This window comes from Coturnix japonica, chromosome 1 (genome assembly GCF_054131305.1).
Source record: "Coturnix japonica strain WE chromosome 1, WE-NBRP24, whole genome shotgun sequence".
Lineage (NCBI taxonomy): Eukaryota > Metazoa > Chordata > Aves > Galliformes > Phasianidae > Coturnix > Coturnix japonica.
The window spans coordinates 20,633,159-20,652,135 of NC_140663.1; the positions used below are offsets into that span (position 1 = coordinate 20,633,159).

Consider the following 18,977-nt stretch of genomic DNA (forward strand, 5'->3'; position numbering starts at 1 on the left):
CATGATCAGTTTTCTGAAGTGGGTACATTTTTCTTCTGTACACAGCCTTCCTAATCTGGACTAGTTAGAGAAGGTGGCATTTTTGAAGAGTGACAGAATCACTGTGTCTCTTGAATACATGAATACATGTCTCTTGATACCGTGAATACATGAAGTAGATGGTAAATCCTTTCAGTGACAGGATGACGATTAGAAATAAAAACTTCCAAACAGAAAGGGAAGCCAAAAAAGCTATAAAGCATCTGCAGTAGGGTAAAATATTTGGTCAAAGCTCCCTGTAGGGCAGCTGTTCCAATGATTAGTTGTTTGGTTCCTATTTCCAGTGCTGGAAGACTGTATACATTTTATTTCATTTCTAAGCTACCCATTAATGTTACCTTCCTAATTTTAAGGTTAGTAATTTTAGATTACTCCTTAATTTGGTCCTACTGACAGCCTGCAGAGATATCTATTTTGGCTGATTTCCCTTTCAAAATGTGTTTTTCTTCCTATCCCAATCACAGTCACAAATGCAAAACTGGATGAAAAATTCACCTAAGGACAGTTAACGTTCAATTTGCATTAAGTACAGTGATGAACTGATTGTGCATAGTGGGTGCAGGATTATGGAAGTAGCCACTGCATTGTAAGCAACTCCATAAGTGGTGCTACAAAGTTAAAGATATGAATTTTAGGTACAACACATCAATTACTGTTAAGAATTCTTCAAATTCTCTTTATAGGAGCCTATGCTATGGTATAAAAATCATTTAGATGTGAAATTTAGGTACAGAAGATTCGCTACATGCTCTTTCTTGAAAGAAACATACAAAAAACTGAAGTTTGATAAAAATGGCATAAATCACAAAACATTGAAAAGCCATGCAAGTTAATACTTTAATGCAAAAGACTGGGAACATTAACAACCAGTTTGATTGACTTAATCAGCTGTGTAATTATCAGATAAACTAGACATTGTGCCTGTGACTAATAAACACCTTTGAATAAATCATTATAATTATGTACAAATACAATGTCTAATTGTATGTGAATTGAAAGGGTGCTGGAAGGCACTCCATTTCTCAGAAGTAGTTCATTTCCTTCCTGTGTTTATTGTTACACATCCTTGCCAGGGATGAATTTGATCCCTGACTCCGAAGGATACACTGCAGTGTGTATCATTTGCCCTTTTGGATACAGCAGAGTGATCGATATGAATGCACCAAAGAAAACAAAAGGAAAAAGGGCCCTCTGACCCAGCTTATTTCTGAACTAGTGCCCAAGACATGGAACACATAGCTGCCAGGAATGATTTTTCAGGACAGGTTGAATGCCTGCCACTATTTGTGTTTTATATTTAGAGTAATTAGACATCTAGCCACTTGCACCAGTACAGAACAATCAGAACCGAAACACGCCTATTTTTAGAAAGCAGGAGACTTCCTATTAGAAAAACAGAGTACACCTTGTGCTGTCTCCCAGATTCAGGCTGACAGAGCACTCGGACTTCTATTTAAATATATTGTTACATTTCTAATGATTTGCACCTGAAAAAAAATGTGCTCTTGGAAAACAAAAATGGGAAGGACGTGGGTTACAACAGGTTTATTTCTGAAACAGGTTCTTCCGTGAAAAGAACTTAGAAATTGCCTGTGTCATTCCTCACACAGTTTAATTTTTACTAGAAAATGATAATCTCTTCTATAAATTTGACAGTTATAGAACTATTCTAAAGAAAAAAGTGCTAGCATTTTTAATATTGCAGTAACACCAGATGGCTCAGGAAGAAGTTCCCAGTGTACCAACATGAAACAGCCAACATTGTTTTCCAAGAATATATAACATACAATGACTTTAATTTCTTAGAGTAACTGAATTAGTGAAAAGAGGAAAAGCAATGAAACAATATGACTTCAATGAGTCTTTTGACACTATTTCTATGTAAGATATCTGCAACTGCATAACTCTTTGAAAAAACAAACTCTAGATTGTCACATTGTCTTTTTTTTCTCAGAACCTCAAAAATATGCCACTGTATACTCAATTATCTTCAAATTTTTCATTAACAAATTGAATGATGGAACTGCAGATATGTTTATAAACAGCGAATGGAACCAGGTTTAGAGGAATACTAAGCACTTTGGAAGACATGGTCAAAATTCAAAATGGTATTGATAAATGGTCTGATTCAACAAGAGGAAATTCAAAACAAATTCAGTGTGTCATAATTTGAGATGAGAAATCAGATGGACAGATACAAATGGCCAGAGGGCCCTAATGCAGAAAAGAGCCAGAACCATAAACTGCCTATGATTCAACAATATAATAATATTGCAAGGTCACAGAGCACAGGCTGAACTGAATTTGGTGAGGAAGCACTCGTGGAAATAGCTGCTTGTGTACATACCTGGCTTAAAATATGACAAAGCAAACTGCAAACAAAGCAGAATTCAGCCCTTCAATAGAATCAGTTTGTAGGGGGCCAAAAGTTTGCTAGTCAAGAGTGTAGAGTGGAATCATAGAATCACAGAATGGCTTGGGTTGGGAGGGGCTTCAAGGATCATCAAGATCCAACCCCCCATCACAGACAGGACCACCAACCTCCACATCTAATAGTAGGCCAGGCTGCCCAGAGCCCCATCCAACCTAGCCTTGAACATCCCTGGGATGAGCTGCACAAATGTGAAGACAGCATGACAGCCGCCTTGCTGCACTCCGGGCACCAGGCTTGATTTTATGTGTCCCAGTACCTCACAGGGCGGGCTGTGGGGAGGTCTGGAGGAGGTGGGAATTCCACGTCTCTGAAGATCTGAGCTTCACTGTGAACTCTCAGAGGGAAAATATCCTTTGAAGCCTATTTCTGGATACAACAGTTTGGCTGTCTCGCTTATGCAAAGATTAGATTGCCACTTGTTGGACTGAATGCTTTCTCTTTGTTAATATGGCCTTTTGAAAGTTTTCAGTATCACTACTCTATGTGTAGGGCTTTCCCTAAATGAATATCTCATTCTTAGGTGAGCAGGGATTTTTCTCATAAACCATAGAATCATAGAATGGCCTGGGTTGGATTGGATCACAAGGATCACTGAGTTGCAACCCCCCTGCTATGTGCAGGGTTGCCAACCACCAGATCAGGCTGCTCGGAGCCACATCCAGCCTGGCCTTGAATGCCTCCAGGGATGGGGCATCCACAACCTCCTTGGGCAACCTGTGCCAGTGTGTCACCACCCTCTGTGTGAAAAACTTCCTCCTAATATCTAACCTAAACCTCCTCTGTCTTAGTTTAAAACCATTCCCCTTGTCCTATCACTATCCACCTCAAGTTATTTACATTCCTCTTTTAATGCATCTCTTGATAGTCATGAGCTAATTTAAACACCCTGCCACTGCAATGAAGAACAGTCACTCTGATAAATGAAAGATGGTGAAGTTACTGTTGTTCCCTGAGCTGTTCAACAAAGCAGCTGTTTATTTGTCCCTGCGTAAACCCTTCATGCTCTTGCTGAGACTGACTGTACTCTTCTATAATGCACAGTCCAGCCCAAAAACCACCTGTTTAGCTTCTTAAATTAGGGTGCAATCTTTTGGAATATTAATGACAGTGAAGTATTAGAAGTGTGGGGAAAAAAAAAAAACAAACACAAACCTAACAACATTCTATGTATGAGGCTGAGATTGTGTTGGACATAGTCAATTCATCCACAGAATATTCTGTATTGGTGCTGTATGGCTGCCAGGGAGAGCCTGGAGGATTTCTGAAGGCAGTTGCTATTCTGTTCACTCCCTGGGGAGCTTTGGGGCTTTACCTTGGCTTAGTGACCCCATAGCTAAAACACAAAAGGAAGAATTCTTTGTGGAGGAGAGACTGGCAAGAAGCAAATGGAATCAGTTGAATACTCAGGACAGCTCACCTGTCCCTGAAGAATTTAGTAAGAAATATTGCTCCATGAAATTAATTAATGTGAAGTCACAAATGAGTTCAACATTTGGGGAGCGAAGTTCACCTGAAGTCCTAACAAGTGGCATCATCTATGAGTGGAGGGTGATGCTTGACTGTTCTGTATTTCCTCTGCAAATATTGCAGAGAAATGATACATCTAAGTTCAAATCAGGAGGCTGGAAGCTTCCAGTCTCACCTAAAAAATTAAAAAGTTATTTTTTTACTGTTTCTTTCATCAGTGAGGTCCGGGCAGAAAAACTGTTCTTCCTGACAATCCATAGCAGAAATCATAAAAGTACAAAAATAAAAGAGTGTGACAATCCAAGAGTTACAAGTTCCTTCCGGAAGAACTCTTCTCCAATTTGGGCAGATATCTTCCTTTTTCTACCTGGAACAAAACTCTAAGGCTGCCTTGGATTTACACACAAACATAACCAGTTACCTTCTGGAGTTATGAACTAATCAGTTACCTCAGTGGGGTAATGCTGGTTACAAAGCAGAGGATTGTCTCTTAAAGAAGCAAAAATTTCTATTGTAGGTATAAACAGAAGAACAGAGTAGAGATGGGACAATCCCTTCTACACTCATTTCACTTTCATTCAAGTAATAGATTTACAATTCTCTCTTCAATCAACACTTTGGGTCACCATAACTACTGTAAGTAGTTGCCATGGCCACAAGTGACAACCATGAAGATATTTTCAGATTTGCAATAAATCATTTAGATCTGTTTTTTTGCAATTTGTAGATAATTTTTTGTCTGCAAGACATCAGAAGGCAGTGCACAAAAAAGTTGCAGCATTATTAAACTATATCCACTTTTACTTACAACGAAAGGAATACTGGAAATAAAAGCAACTAAAGTACATTCAATAGTTACATTAGTCTGATTTGGGATGAGAAATACTGTAGTGCTTTAGATGTATTAGATAGTTCTTAGATTATTGAGAGGAGCAGTGTCAGGCTAAGAATAATTCTCTGCTGAGCTCTGTTCCAGATCGTAACTCTTAGAACTGATATTTTTTATCATAGTATAATCTGAACTCAGGCTGTGAAAATATGCTATCAAAATACTTTATGAGCTACAGTAAAGTTCAATAGCAAACAGAAGGGATATGCGTAATTCTGGCCCACTGGCAAACACACTGAGGTCCTTCAAACACTCAAGCCTGTTTTTCCACTTCTATGCCTACACACTGTACTCTGGATGAATATTCAGATGACTCTGGTACAGCCTCCAAACATGGGCACTTTTTTTGCACAGCCTTGGTGAAAACAAGGACATTTAGATAGCTAGTGTAATATGCTCTATTTGTATGCAAGCTAACATTACAGCCACAGTTGCTCCCAAATACTGTTATTCTTACTCTGTATTTTAACAGATCAGGTATGTTACCAAAGCTGCTAGATATGTTTCTCACTCATACAAGAAGCACAGTGGGACTGAGAACTAACTCATAAAAGGCACCAGTGGAAGGCTGCTCTGCTCTGTGCTGGTGGGAAAGAGACAGGCTCTGTTCCACCTCAGAAGGAAGGCTGAGGTCCATACTACTTGGAGCTGCAAGGGAAAGAAGGAAGGAAGGAGGGAGGGAAAGATGCATGCCTTGAGAGAGAGAACTCCATCCTGTGCAGGGAATGGAAGAAACCATGCTGCTTCATGCCATGAGAATGAGGGCACTCTGCTCTTCAAGACCCAGGAGAGAGAAGAGCTCTCTTCTGCTTTATGCCAAGGGAAAAGGCTGCCTGACACAATTCCCTTTGGATAACACTCACTCCTATTTGATCCAAGCTACTTTAACAAACAATTATTGGGACTACATCCAGGAAAGAACTTGGTATCGCTGTTCTGCACACCCTGAGGCGAAGTCATATGAAAAAGCAGCACACAGTCATGAAGTGGAAGGATGTATCACGAGTTTGAGTGCTTGGGGCACTGGGTGCAGCAGCTGCAGGGGTACTAGGGCTCAGAGCCCCATGTCTGTGGTGGCAGCAGCTGAGTGTGTGACCAAGTGCATGAGCTCTGCCTGTCTGTAAGCGCTGAACATGGTGGTGTTTGATCACCTCTTGAAGAAATAAAGACATATTTAAAGTCTGAATGGCAGTCCTTGATGACTGCATTTATACCACATGGATATCCTACAACAATACTCATTAATGAGTCATATTCCTTAATACTCAGGAGGCAGGAAACAGCCACAAAAGAGAAACTAGGGAATAGAGAATGGCTAAACTAAGCAGTGATAGGTTGCAGGCTCAACCACTGTCCCACAGTCATCTGCTGTGTTTGTTTTCTTCTTGCTTGGTGGCCATGCAGAGCCCCAGGCATATTTTAGGAGACAGACCAAGTCAGTGACATTTCCTGAAACCCAGAGGAGATCAGACCACCCTCAGTTAGAGAACAAAGAGTTTAGAGACATGGACATGAGCCATATTGCATCACTTGCCCTCAGGACTAGGGAACTGACCCATTTTATTTATGAGTTAAATAAAGCCAGAGAAAAAACAGCGATAGGATAATTAAGCGATGGCTAATACAAGGATTTCCAACAACGATACTTTGTCTCTGCAGAACCTCATGCTGCTGCCAATTCCACTCACCTTGCATGCCACATGGTAGTGAAAGTAGTGATACACACATCATCATGACTACCTTGCTAGGCATCTGTGGAATGTGAACTCTAAAGCAGAAGTTAAAATTTTCACTCCAAACATTTTAAAGAAATGTATGACCAGACCTCTCACTTTTGAAGGTCTGTGGTCACGTTTTGAGGAACGTTCCCAATGTTAGATTAGCAGAAAACATGTACTGTAACATATGGGACATGAAACACGCCACGGATACTGGTAGAGAAGGAAAAAATCTGCATTCTCCTATTTCACACATCATCCTGTCACAAATTGCGCAATATAACTGGCCTACCGTTGTACATTCCATACAAGTGCTTTCTGGAATACTCTTTTCTTTCTATTTTTAGTGCTTTCTCTAAACTTTTTCTGAGGCCGTAACACTTCATTCCAAGTGAAAATGGGCTTAACATGTGCTGGATTCTGAATATTGAAAGTCCTTCATCTCACTCTTTGAAAACATTACTTCCATTATTTTTTGTTTAAGATTGACTTCTAGGAAGCTGCCAGTGTAAAGTAGTGTCAATGCAGTTGCGTAAACTGAAGACTTTTTTTTTGAGAGAGAGAGTGAGAGAGAAAAAGTGGGAGAGATGCTGAAGCCAGGTGGAGAATACATATTTAAATGCATAAGTCCCATTCAGGTAGATAATACCTAGGTCTTGCTCTTATTTTTTTGTTTACCCATTCAACAAAATACTGAGATATGTCAATAGGTTTTCTACTTTCTCTCCTCTTCAAAACAAAACAAAAGCAAAACAAAACAACAAAGAAGAAAACTATAGCAGTGGTTTTATTCCAAATTAAAAAATAAAATAAAATATAAGGTTTAGACTTATTTTATCATTTTATACTAAAAGTCTTTTTTTCCCTCCCCAAAAAATAAGTCTGTAGCCCTACTGTCAGATGCAAAATAACTGTGGCTGTGCAAGAGTTATCCTGCACTTACACAGTGCAGAAGAAAGCCTGGTATATTTGATGTTCAAATCCATTTTAGTAATTGTTGTAAGCTGAAACTGAAACTCCTTCTCATAGCTGAGTATTTATTTTGGAAAGCATCATCGCAAATGTCAGAAACAAAGTCATTACAACAATGAGCTTGTTAAAGAAACACTTTCTGCCTTGAATCACTTGTTTAAAACTTTCCAAAATGGGTTCCAATGAATCTTCCATCTCCAATCTCTTCCATCCTTCCTTCTGTCAAATTCTGAATATATTTCGCTTAGTGAAGCATCACTGAGGAAACACCCATTTTTTAATCTTCCTGCCAGTTAAGGTTGCTCATCTTCATTTCAAACTCTATTCCTTTGCTGTTCATTAATTCAAGTCCCCTCCACTGTCAAAAATGCGCATCGTGTTATAAGGAAATAAGCCTGCCAAAAATGATATAAAGCAATGATAATTATTTTCTTTCTAATCAAATAGGAGGTGTCAGTAGGTAGTTAATTTTGGTTTCTGAGTAGGTCAGAGAAGCTTCCTTCTACTACAACATCTGTGCAGACCAGGCCTGCATCCAAACAGACAGCCTCAGGGGCTGAGTAAAAGAGTATTCAACATCCAAGGGAGAATCAGCTTTGACAGAGTACAGTGAACATCAAAATAGTAGAATTATCATTTCCTTCACAAAGGAAAGGTTCCCATTTTATTAAAGATAAGCCACTGCAGCAACAATCCAGTACATTACCTTTTCAGAACAATGTTCCAGCCTGTGGGTGACACTTGTGATGTCTGGAGCATTTGAGGGATGCAGCATTCAAAAGAACTGTCAGCTGAAAGTGGATGCAGCTGAAGAAGGTTGGAATCTGCATGTAGGAATGTAGTGGGTTGGTGGCAAATTACAATGAAGGCCCACACAATGTAAAAGCTTTTTGCTATCTGAACCAACACCATGGAAGGTAACATAAAAAATAAAAATTAAAAAAATATTGTTTTTGTTACAGAAGTATATGAGTGCCTCTACCTAAAATGGGAGCACAGTGATGGCAGACACCATACTTCTCACAGCTGACCAGGGCTTAGAGCCAGCAAACGTCTCAGAAAGGGTGCACAGCTTCCAGCAGCCAGAATGCTGGGCAACACGAATGCAACAGTCCCTTAGATTGCTCTGAGGACTGCCACAGGCATCTGGCAGGACGCCTCCCTGTCATCCTCCCAGCTCTACTTTAGCGGACAATCATATGACATATGAGAATAGACACTCATATTTATAAACCAGTCTCTGCTTGAACCCTATCAGAGCCAGGATGCATTCCATAATTTGAATAAGGGAAACATTTTAAAAATACTTGAATAAACAATTATCTGCTGTTACCTTCTTTTCCTGTAGACTACATTTAAGAATCATTGCCTTGAACTGTCTAAAAGGATTTGCATATTGCTCGCATATTATAAATCTTGTATACCTTCACCTCAAACTCTCATATTTCTTTTATTTCAGTGGACCTGCACACATTGCTGCTTTCCCTCAGCCAGCATGTTTATCTGCTCAGACACTGGTGTTTTTCAGATTCTGTTAACGTGACATAATTTATTCCAGGAAAGTTTTAATTTTAGCTCACTGTGTAATCACCGTGCAATATTTTAATTATTGTAAATTCTAAGTCAGTCTAATGAATACCACTCTGCATTGGACTGTATGTTCTGTTTACATGACCAAAAAGAACATTCAAAGAAAGGCATGTTTAGTTACTTTATGACTAAATACCATCTTTTGTTTATAACTTTACAAAGTTCAATGTCCTTAGACTTTTGTTACGGACAATTAAAGAATTTTTCTTCCTCAAGGAAAAGAGGGCATTTGAAATGGGGTTTTTGGTACAAATATGCATTGTTTGTTTTTTTAGTGGTGTAAAGAAAAAATCTGTTTGCTCTTCTGCTAGAGAACGTAGATATGTTCTGCTAATAATTAAGAAGGAGGAAACATATTGTTCAGAAAAATATACAGTGCATTTGCATTGTTTGACAAGAAACCACAGCATCACATTAGAGAGCAGAATTTACTTGCGTATGCCAGAAACTGATCTGTTCTGTATTGCAACCAAGGATGCCTGTGGCATCTGCTTTCAACCCTCTGGCAAACAGCCAGGCTGAACTGAAATACGCAAAATCAAAATGTGACCACAACGGAGTACGTTTCTGGTATACATTTCTTCCTTAAAACTATATGAAATTTTATTTGACGAAAGCAGAAGAAATTTAACAAATATTAAGTATGCTTGTAACAAAGCATGCTCTGAGGATCACCACATTGCTAAGAATTTAGCTTAAGAAATTCCTTGCTTAACAACACACACAAACACCAAAAAAAAAAAAAAAAAAAAAAAAAGCTTCTGAAATTTATGTTTTACTCATCAAAACCTTTCACAGGACTCACATGACATATTTTCCATTAAGAAACTGACTGGCTTTGCATTCTGTCAGCTATATACTTTTGCCGAGACTTAACCAAAATGATTTTTGGCAAAGAAGTTGTATCTGCTACTCTTATATATCTGCATGTACTTGTACTGTAACCCACCACATAATTCTGTGGCCAGCCTTGCCATTATTATTTTACACAATATTTCAAATTACTTATATGAGATAGAATGATCTTGTGCTTTTCCTGGCACGCTCAGATCTCCAGCCCTGCTTATTTAACCTCAACTCCACAGGGTTGTTTACACTTTCAAAACCTGATTTCAATTTACTTTAATTTTCTCAGAGACTTTCGTATTTACAAAAGCTGAGCATCTAGTGACCTCTCTATTTCTGACATTTCCTTTACTCTCCACTATGAAAAAGAACAAAAACCCCAGTGTCTCATTTCTGTTCCAAAAAAACTAAACTGCTTCCTTCAGTGGGTTGGTCTTTGTAATTGAAAATGGCAACCAGATGTTTACAGAACACACTAGCAATTTTCCTTGAGGCCTTTATTCTTTATAATTGTTTGCTAAAGTTATTTGGATGTCGTGGAAACTTGTCTGAGGCTGTAGCAGAGAACAAAACCGATCTCTTCCTCATTATCCTCCAAATAATTAAAAATATAAAGTTAAAGAGGTGTTAGAAATAATGCTACATGTTCCTTTCAATACATCCCAAACTCCACCTCCTCGTTAAGAAAGAAATTTAGCTCTCTTAGAAATTCATACTGGTTCGTGAAAATCATCTTATTTCAGAATATGCCATTTACTTTCTACCTTCTTCAACTTCAGCTGTCTATTCAATGCACCTCTGAGTTTGTGGTCCTCCCCATTTCCCTACTCCTGTAAGGAATATTCTTCATGGATTTTATTTGTTTATTTATTTATTTGGGAAAATTTTGTATTTTAAGATGCAGAAGATGTTGCAAACTACATAATGCTGGGGCTTCAGCTGAAGCCCTGACTCACAGGTGATGGGTACACGGAATCTCTCCATCTGCTTTAGAAATAGCTGTGTTTCACTGCTCAATTCCTTACTTGCCTCATTTCCTTTTGACTATCCAATAAATTTCAGATCTGTGAGTCCATCTCATTACCCCACAGTGGAACACAGTAGACCCAATAAAATATTTGTTGTTGTTGTTTGTTTTTTAGTGGTTTTTTGTTTTTGTTTTTTAATGCCTCTAACAAGGGATGCCTCACAAATCCAGGTAATGCATACAATTACTTCCCTAGTTTTACACCTCAGCATCTCTTAATATTGAACTATTTTTTACATCCAGACCTATTTAGTAGGACACAAAGTACCAACTATTCTTTCTTCCCTGTCAGTAACCATTTTTTTACATTGTGTATTAACAAATACTTTCCCCAAGTCAACTCAGTCCTCATGTTCATTTAAGAAAGAGCATTTCTGCTCTTTCCTCCTGTCTCCAGTCTGCCCTCTAATTCTCACTACTTTTGCTGATATAGAATGTCCTGAAAAATAAGAAGTGAATACCTGAAAGTCACCAGCTATGGCCTTAGGGGCCTCTAAAACACATGGCTGTAGTTAATTCTCTAGACTAATTAGCAGCCCTGAGGACAGTATTACTGAGTGTGCTCCAGAAGCAGCACTTCTGCAAGTTCCCACCTTGCTGCTGGCCAGATGTCAGCAATTAAGCTGTTTCTTTTGCTGATTTAGCCTCCGTTCAAAAGTGAAGAGGACCAGAGGTGATACAATTCACTAAAGGAATAACATAAATATACACGTGAAGAAGCACATATTATCATCCTGTTTTTGACAGTGACTTATATGGCTTCTATCCTTGTTTCTTCATCTCTAAGATCTATCTGGTCACATTTCTCCACTTCTGAGGCCTAATGTAAATAGAAATGGGCAGACATAGACATTAACTTCTTGTGTAGATTTTCTTTAAACAGCAATTTTTCCAAAAGCCACCAGTAAACCAAAATGAAAAAAGAAATGACAAGGTATGATTTGGAGGAATGCTTTTTCATAGGATTGAAGAAGAATTTTCTTTCCTCTCTCCCCAGTTGCTTCTACTGTCACGCAGCACCCAGAGAGAGACAGAAACCTGTGGCTAACACCACTCCTCATCTGCTAAGCACCTGTAGGCTTGTGCCTCCTGATATTCCCCTAACAGCAGCTTCTCAGGCAGCAACCTCTGGGTGCAGGGAAGCAACAGAGCACTCCATGGAAAGCTGAGGATGGAGGCATAAACAATGTCCACCATAACAATTAGTCAGTCTTGACAAATCAGTATTTTACAGCAGAATATGTGATATTTGAATATATTCAGGATGCTTCAGCAATGAGGGATTATACTCTCCTTCCTCCAATATCGAAGTAGTGGTGTGGGATGCCACCTTAAATGCCAGACAGACTTTTTGAGCCTAGTGCATGGCGAGGAGAGACAAGATTCCCTTGGATTTGCTCACTCTGGTCTGTTGCTTCATTCATCCCTTCCTGAGCAGCTCCACCCAAGCACTGCTCCCACAGCTACAAAAATTCAGATCATCCTCAAAGTCAGTTGCTGGGATTTAGGATTACTCTACACAGCCAAGCTGTGTGAATTACAGAGTGCTGTTAAAATGGTAGAAAACAGAAGGGAGTTCAGTGCAATCATACCGACAACATTAAGAAAGAGGAAATAACTTCAGATCTAATACTCTTTGCAATATATTTAAATTTAAAGATACTTTCAGTATATGATATCCACTGAACAATTTCAGGCAAATGAATATGACATGAAATATCATGTTGTTGATTTCAGTTGAAATAAATATCAAGATTTATTAAGCCAGGAGGCAAATAATGACCAAAGCTAACATGGGTTATTTTATGGAACAATGAATCACCAAAAATAAATAAATTAAAAAATAAAAATAAATCAATCAAACACAACAACTACAACAACAAAAAACCTACAACAAACTTCAAATCAATATATGTACTGTAACAGTCTTTTTGAAGTCAGAATAAAGTTTAAACCGTTCACCACAGTATTCTAAACATAGGAAATAATGTAAAATCAATAGAATGGAAATGGTTTGTGATTCTTTTTTAAAGTTACCCATTGCTGATGCACAAACTTCCGCCAAAGTATTAGAATTACCATTCAAAGACAGCAGGGAGCATATGACATTACAGTGCATTCAAGTCTGCCTGCTGCACAGTTGCTTTTTTCTATGGCCAAACTAACCAGCTATCATTAAGGCTGTGTAGAAACTTTCCAGCTCCAAAGGCTAGCTGTAACAACAGAATTTTCCATGTAACTGCAGAATGAATTTCAAACTGTCTGGTCAGATTTGTAGTGTACAACTGCACATGTTGTTCAGAGCCTTCAACTTTCTGAGCTTTGCATAACTATCAGTAAAGGTGAAGAACTGAGAAGAGAAGCAAATGAGTATTAAGGGAGAGTCACCATTGCCAAATGAATCAGGCATATGGAGCAAAGGGCAGAAATACTGATAGTTTCAAAAAGAAAGATGTAAGTAGTTCATTTAATTCTTTCTCCTAGTTTATTTCTTAGATGTAATGTGAGAAAAGCGTGGAATTAGATGAAAACTAACTGACAGCTGACAGCAATTACAGAACATTATTTTTGGAAGGCAGAAATGCATTTTGGTGCCACAGATTTCTGAAATTGACTTTTCATAGGGAAAAAATGCTATGAAAATATTAGCAGGCCACCACAGAGCCATAGGGACTCACAGACCATCTCAGTCTTTGCTGTGGCCCCAGAGATGGGAGTTTCTAAGGCTGGAAGGACAATGAAGAAGGCAGAAGACTCTGGAAGATATTTTGAAAGTTCTCTAGTATTTGCCTTTCTGGGAGGATCTAAGGATATCTGAAGGGTGTCTAAAGCAAGACAGCTCATCCTGCTCACCTCTGACAAAACAAAACAGCTCTGTTCTGGGTTGAGGAAAGGAGAGTAAACCCTCAGGAGAAAGCTTGGACATATGGGACTTTCTTAATCTTTCTTTTGATCCTAAAATATTCTTTTCTGTGAGGCTGTGTGACACCAGTTTCAACCCCCACCAATGCTATGTTAAAGGCAGAACCTGTCCCAGAGTCTATGCCTATATTGTCACATTTCAGGAAGAAGCAAGACACTAAACATACCTTCTTCTGCCTAAGTGACAAAAAAAGACCCACAAGTGTATCATTTCTATCTGTCATTTATAGATGGCCTAGACAACCTGTTATCTTTATGATCTGTACACAGTCTTCCAGTTGCTCTGCCCTAAGTCTATAGTGTTGCCTGGGGTTGATGTGGCCAAAGTGCAGCACCTGGCACTTGGTCTTGTTTCCATCCCATTTGTCTTGGCCCAGTAATTCAGAGTGTGCTGACCCTTCTGCAGGGCTTTTCTACCACCAGGCAGATCAATACTTCCAGCCAACTTGGTGTCATCTGTAAACTTACTGAGGGTGTGCTCAATGCTCTCATCCAGGTCATCAATTAAGACACTGAACAGGACAGGCCCCAAAATCCCCATCCCCTGGGGAACACCACTTTTGATCAATCGCCAGCTGGATTTAACTCCATTCTCCACCACTCTCTGGACGCAGCCATCCAGCTAGTTCTTTATCCAGCAAAGTGTATCTGCCAAGCCACAGGCTGCCAGATTCTCCAGAAGAATACTGCAGGAGACAGTGTCAAAGCCTTTGCTGAAGTCTAGGTAGACCAAATCAACAGCCTTCCCCTCATCAACCTGGCAGGTCACTCAATCATAGAAGGGGGCTTGATCCCCTGGTTGTCTTGCACATGCCACATGATCTTCCTCAAGATGATCTGCTCCATAATATTCCCTGGTACCAAGGTCAGGCTGACAGGCCTGTAGCTCCCTGAATCCTCCTTACAAACTATCTTGTAGATGACAGTCCCACTAGCAAGCCTCCAGTCCTCTGGGACCTCTCTGGTTGACCAGGAACACTGATAGATGGTGGAAAGTGCCTTGGCTACCACTTCCACCAGCTCCCTCAGCACACACATATGGATCCCATCCGGCCCCATGGACTCATGGCAGCCCATATGGTGTAGTAGTCTCTAACTGTTCCCATTTTAATCATGGGGAATTTATTCTGCTCTCCATCTCAGACGTCCAGGTCATGGGGTAGAGCACCCCAAGAATAACTGGTCTGACTTTTCAAGACAAATGTAAAGAAGGCATTGAGAACCTCAGTCTTTTCCTTATCCCTAGTGGTCAAACTCATCATGCCAGAATGGATCTAGCCCAACAATGGTTGCATATCCAAGATGACAGTCTCAGCTCTGCAAAACTTTACTATTCCATTATCGGCTATTAAAACAGCAGTGCCTGCCTATCTGCATCCCAGCAGCACAGAGGCACATTAAACCTTAGAGCAAAATTGGCTCATTTAGGACTGCCACTAAAAGACTCAAAGCAGCTCAGAGCAGGCACAATTATTATCTGCCCATGGACTTTTCCTTCCATATGGGTTTAATTGGAAAGGAATGAAGAAAGCACAGCTTCTTTCTGATTAAACAAAGCTGCATAAGAATTTACTGACAAAAGTGTTTTCAGTGAAAAATTAGGGGGCTGAATAATCAGTATTTTACCACAAAAAGCATCTGTATACATTTTTCATAAGAAAGCCATAAACTAGTCTTTTTGCATGTAAAAGCAAGCAAGCAAACAAACAAACAAACAATATATACATATATATATATGCTTCTTCCTTTCAGCCAACTACCCTCCAGTTACCAAACCTCAAAATATTTTGGTTGTTCTGGGAGAAACAAAAAATTTCCACTAGCATTTATCTCTGGCAGCGAGGAATTCAAAACAGTGCTGCAGCCCAGGTGTGTGACATCTCTAAGGCAGATCAGTGTGCAGAGCTGTCACACTGGGTTTCAAACAGGAGCTGAACTGGTCCCAAAACTCATAATGGGTCAACACAGAAAAGTTAGGAATGTTTTGTGGTGAATTTTTTTCCCATAAATGACTTCTGCTCGACTCTTGGCTCACTGCCATTCTAAGCAAAAATTCCTTTCAAAATTAGACTGAACATTCAAAGATAGATGGGTAAGACAGACGGCACTGAAAGTGCACAAAAATAATAACACCAGGCAAGAGCTGCTTCATAATATCAAGTACAAAGGAATGACATTTAAGAGAGTTCTTCACAACACTCGTGAACTTCGATTCTCAGTCCATTATCTTTTAATAGAGGCTCCAAGGAGTACGCTTTAAATAAATTATAGTGCTCCTATTAGAAAAAATGTTATGACAAAACATGTCTCAAAATACCCTTCTCAAGAACATGCTCTGTAAAGCACTCTCCCATCCAGAACAGTAAAACTCATCATTTGCTGGCAAAGAAAAATAACTTCAACTTGTTTTGTTCTAAAACAAGATCATTGTTTTGGTATGCAGACAAGTTTTTTTTACTTACTTTTGCTTTTAAAATGTAACTTTAAAGCTAGGTACTTACATAACAAATGGAAAACTTAAAGGCAAGATTCTGCTGTCATAAAATGGAATTAGTGATTAATTAGTGATTAATTTACCTTAACCTGAAAAAAAAAAAAAAAGATCTTTTTTCAGTGCATCTAACTTCTGCTGGAATCCGCAAGGTGTTTCTGGAAAAGAACTAAAATTGTGTTTGTCTGTTCTTTAATTACTGGAAAAATTCTGCAGGAACTATCGGTGCCGGATAGATTGTAAAACATAAATATCCACAGTTACGTTCATTTCTGCAGAGTACGGGTAAAAACCCGTACTGCAGAACCTGAGCCTGATTTGATCACTGTAGCAAAATCTAGTACAGCTATTTTTTCCAAGGCCTAACTGAACTTGGCATGCCCACTTCTTCAGCCATTTGAAATCAAAATATTTCACACAGATGGTGAAATACAGATGGTCCCCAGGGATGCTGCCTTGCCTCCGCAGCCTATCTGACACTAGAAAAGACTGTAGGCACACTGCATCTTGTCACTCTAAGATGGAAAGTACACAAGGCAAGGAGTAGATGAAAGGTGATTGTGAAAAGTGATTGCATTAAAAGAGAGCAAGGCACAGACAATTTATTAGTACCCAATGCAGCCTGCCAAAAAAAGAATATGTATCTCATTTTCAAGAAAGTTTCTTGGAGACAGTTGAAATTTATGGTGGAATCTTGAGCAGCCTCAAACACGCTGAATAATTATGTTTTTCATCTATTAAACTATTCAGATCAGTTAAAGCACAAAGCAAAACTGAGCTCTCTGGTAGCCCCAGGAATTTATTGCAGATCTGAATGATACAAATGGCACTCTCTTTAGCATGAGAAACAACCAACTACATTATTTTAGAGGTTGGACTCCATGATCCTTATGGGTCCCTTCCAACTTGGATTATTCTATGATTCTATTTTACTACTAACAGAATAGTGGCCTGTGTGTGTTTTTCAAAGCCTTCCCATTTCAAATTGGACTTCCAGAATACCAAATTGAGATCACAGTTTGAGTTCATATCTCTAAAGTGTCCAAGATCACTTAACCGTGGTCAGCATACAAAACCTGTAACCAAAGCTCTTCTATCAGGCGCATTGTAATTCTACATCACAAAGCTGTAGTTCTTTGTGCAAGACATGAAGCTTCTGCAGTAGCCCTTTAACAACAGATCAAATTTCTACAGGAACTGGGAAATAACTAACAGTAATTTCCTTCAGTTTCTACTGCAAGTGTAAAATGAAATTGTGTATCATGTTCTTTAACAAGCTTACTGCATACATTACAAAACTAGCAAAATATTTCCTCAGGAAAAATAATACCTTTATGCATGCAACTTTCCTTTAAAAGAGAAAATGACAAAGAGGGAAATGTTGCAGATACTAGTTGAGTATCATAAAATCCTCTAGTGAAACACATTCAGTTATTGGTAGAGTTGGTATGAGAGCTCATCAGATACTGAAATGACCTAACCTGGTTCCCAAGACTATGATGAATCACTTGCATTTTTTTGTAGTGTTTCTAATAGAAGAATCATCAAATTGTGAAAAATTATCTGCACAGAAGGGTTAGAACTTGGTCTTACTCACATCAAGAGCATATAAGCTTTACCACTGTGGGAAAACAGAACAATAGCTAACATTTAGCAGTGAACTCATTAACTGAGTCAAGTTATTCTTACTGTGATAAGGGCCCTCATGCCTCAGATCTTCCACCAGTCGCCCGTTTTCAAGGACTGTGACTGCATATCCATGCTTCTCCAGGATGTGCTGATAGAGCTGACGCTCAGTTTTGCTGTGGGCAGGAGGTGCGTACAGAATCGCTCTTCTCGTACGGCTTCCAAAGTACTGGAGAACAGTGTCTTCAATCTACAGCAAACAATGCAAAAACACTGGTTCTAAGACACGATCTTTCAGGGGCATAATACGTAGTTGTTTTTCACAAAAATACAGTAGCAAATTACAGTGACAATCTGGGAAGTATTTCTGGTATAATGAGAGATTTCTGCCTTGCATAAGGCATATAAACAGGATGCTCCATGTGGAAAACAGGTCACTAATATCTGGAATACTCTAGTCATTCTTTTGCAGTAAAAACACCATTAACAAATGAGATTTTCTTTGGGGAAAAGTATTTGTCCTTAGGATTGAAACATACCAACATTTAAGGATTCAGGATGTTGTTAGCTCTTGGCAAGTTCATGAATTTTAACCAAGTAGTCATCAAAAGTATCTGCTGCAAAAATAAAGTTATTCCATGAATTCTGATTTTAGTAAGCTTATCTCTGGACGTAGGAAGTGTTACACAAACAAGGCATCACCATTTTTGCACAAAGACCACGCTGTAAAAAGAAACATGTTTTAATATAAACAAAAGCATTCAAGATGTGTCCAGTTGTTTATGTGCCTGAGACCTAGTGTTAAAGTCACTCAGCAGTATGTTCACCAGCTAGCAGGCATGTCCTACAGGCTGCATGGAGCCCGGCCCAGCTTGCACTGCAGCCACCTCGTGCCTCATGTCATCATGGCGGCACCTCTGCCCCTCAGGCCAGGAATACAACTGTCACTCACCACT

At 39.1% G+C, this 18,977-nt stretch overlaps 1 protein-coding gene across 8 annotated transcripts in view; it reads right to left on the bottom strand.

Annotated features, from left to right (window-relative positions):
* Positions 1–18,977, bottom strand: part of CPED1 (cadherin like and PC-esterase domain containing 1) — a 136,718-nt gene that overhangs the window by 107,192 nt on the left and 10,549 nt on the right. For all 8 annotated transcript variants that reach the window (XR_014938454.1, XM_085526213.1, XM_085526071.1 and 5 more), the window contains one exon: positions 18,085–18,271. Coding sequence is in view for 6 of the 8 variants with exons in the window: in XM_085526213.1 (XP_085382339.1) it covers positions 18,085–18,271 (187 nt within the window). In the remaining 2 variants the exon portion in view is untranslated. The remainder of the gene's footprint in view (positions 1–18,084; positions 18,272–18,977) is intronic.